The sequence below is a fragment of the Aplysia californica genome, unplaced genomic scaffold, assembly GCF_000002075.1.
Source record: "Aplysia californica isolate F4 #8 unplaced genomic scaffold, AplCal3.0 scaffold01041, whole genome shotgun sequence".
NCBI classification, from domain to species: domain Eukaryota; kingdom Metazoa; phylum Mollusca; class Gastropoda; order Aplysiida; family Aplysiidae; genus Aplysia; species Aplysia californica.
The window spans coordinates 40,172-41,988 of record NW_004798311.1 but is presented as its reverse complement, the minus strand read 5'-3'; the positions used below and the strand labels follow the sequence as shown (position 1 = coordinate 41,988).

At 46.3% G+C, this 1,817-nt stretch overlaps 1 protein-coding gene across 1 annotated transcript in view; it reads right to left on the bottom strand.

Annotated features, from left to right (window-relative positions):
* LOC101852133 (spectrin alpha chain) overlaps window positions 1–1,817 on the bottom strand; it is a 33,279-nt gene that overhangs the window by 25,157 nt on the left and 6,305 nt on the right. Inside the window, exon 4 of the mRNA XM_035973167.1 lies at window positions 666–992. Within this exon, the coding sequence (XP_035829060.1) occupies window positions 666–992 (327 nt within the window). The remainder of the gene's footprint in view (window positions 1–665; window positions 993–1,817) is intronic.

Sequence of the window (1,817 nt, the reverse complement as noted above, 5' to 3'; positions counted from 1 at the left end):
GTGTCTTGGGTCGGTTTTATGAGGCACGAATGCCAGACAAAACTTTGGCAGGGATAAGTTCACGTTTGGGCCTCTAAATAGAGGGGAAACCTTGACTTTTGTCCTCTATAACACATCTATAACTTGACCTATGTACTCTATAACACATCTATAACTTGACCTATGTACTCTATAACCTTAACCTATGTAGGCCTACTCAATAATACATCTATAACCTTGACCTATGTACTCTATAACACATCTATAACTTGACCTATGTACTCTATAACCTTGACCTATGTAGGCCTACTCAATAACACATCTATAACCTTGACCTATGTACTCTATAACACATCTATAACCTTGACCTATGTAACCTATAACCTTGATCTATGAGCTCTATAACCTTGACCTACATACTCTATTGCCTCGACCTATGTGCTCTATAACATTGACCTATGTGCTCTATAACCTTGACCTACGTACTCTATAACACGTCTATAACCTTGACCTATAGAGTACATATCTATAACCTTGACCTATGTGCTCTATAACCTTGACCTAATCCATGTTGTTACACCGCACCAGACAGTCAGGTCGATGTCATAATAATACCCCTACCTTAACCTCTGTAACCTTGACCTATGTCCTCTCTAACCTTAACCTATGAACTGTGTGCGGCCCACCTTGATCTCCTCCACGCTGTTACACCGCACAGGGTCGGTGAGATCCTCCTCGGCGTTCTCGAACCAGCTGTTGAAGGCCGAGGCCTTCTTGGCAAAGGTCAGGTACAAGTCCTCGATCTGCCGGTACTTGTCCTGTAAGTGGAGCAGCTTCTGCTTGCGGTCCTCGGCGTCGGCCAGGAGCTTCTGCCAGCGCGCCATGACGGCGTTGTAGCGCGCCTCGATGGCGGGCGTCTGCTCGTGGCGGGAGGAGACCAGCTGGTCCTTGAGGGTGGTGATGGTCTGGATGCCTTCCTTCTCAAAGGCCGACAGCCCCGCGGAGAACGTCTCCTGGGGAAGGCTCTATGGTTAGCAAAGCTTACGGTCAGTTTCTCAACAATAGCTCCTTCTTCATACGAGACAACCGGGAAATTTTGCAAATCTGCTTTTCTTTTCTTTAGATGTAGGTGTTTTTACCCTCCAATCCATACAATTTAGATGTAAGTGTTTTTACCCTCCAATCCATACAATTTAGATCATTCTGGAAGCGGGCCTGTCAGGGCCAAACTGGGTGGAGAGGAATACAACATCCCGCCAGACAGACTCCAGATAATCAATAAAAATTTCTCCCTGCTAGGGAACTGAACTCTGGTCTCTTGCTTGCGACAGTGAAGGGCCTACCTGCTACACCGAAGATACCCCCCTCTCCCACATAGTCCCACCCAACACCATCCCACTAGGAAGTTTACAAATCGAGAGTTGCACTGAAAACCATCTGTCCTCATGAGAAAAAGATTGGATGCTATCAGCAAAGGCTGTACACACAAATGAACTAAAGAAACGAGACACCATTTTAGTTTTTAACCGTCACCTTGGGACTGAGTGAGTTAAGATTTTGAATGTATCACCATGGGATTTCGTGAGTTAAGTTTTTGACAGTGTAAAAGTATCCCCCCCTTCCATATTTTAAGGTATCTGACTTAGTGAGCAACACCCGGGGTCACAGCTATGTTATACCGGAACAAGAAATGTTGAAATACAACCTTCCTGACCTCCACCGTGTGGGTCAAACGTTACTTTTACCAAACCCATGGCCTACTACACCCCACCAGCCACCTATACTCCACTACACCCCACCAGCCACCTACACCCCACCACCCCACTACACCCCACCAG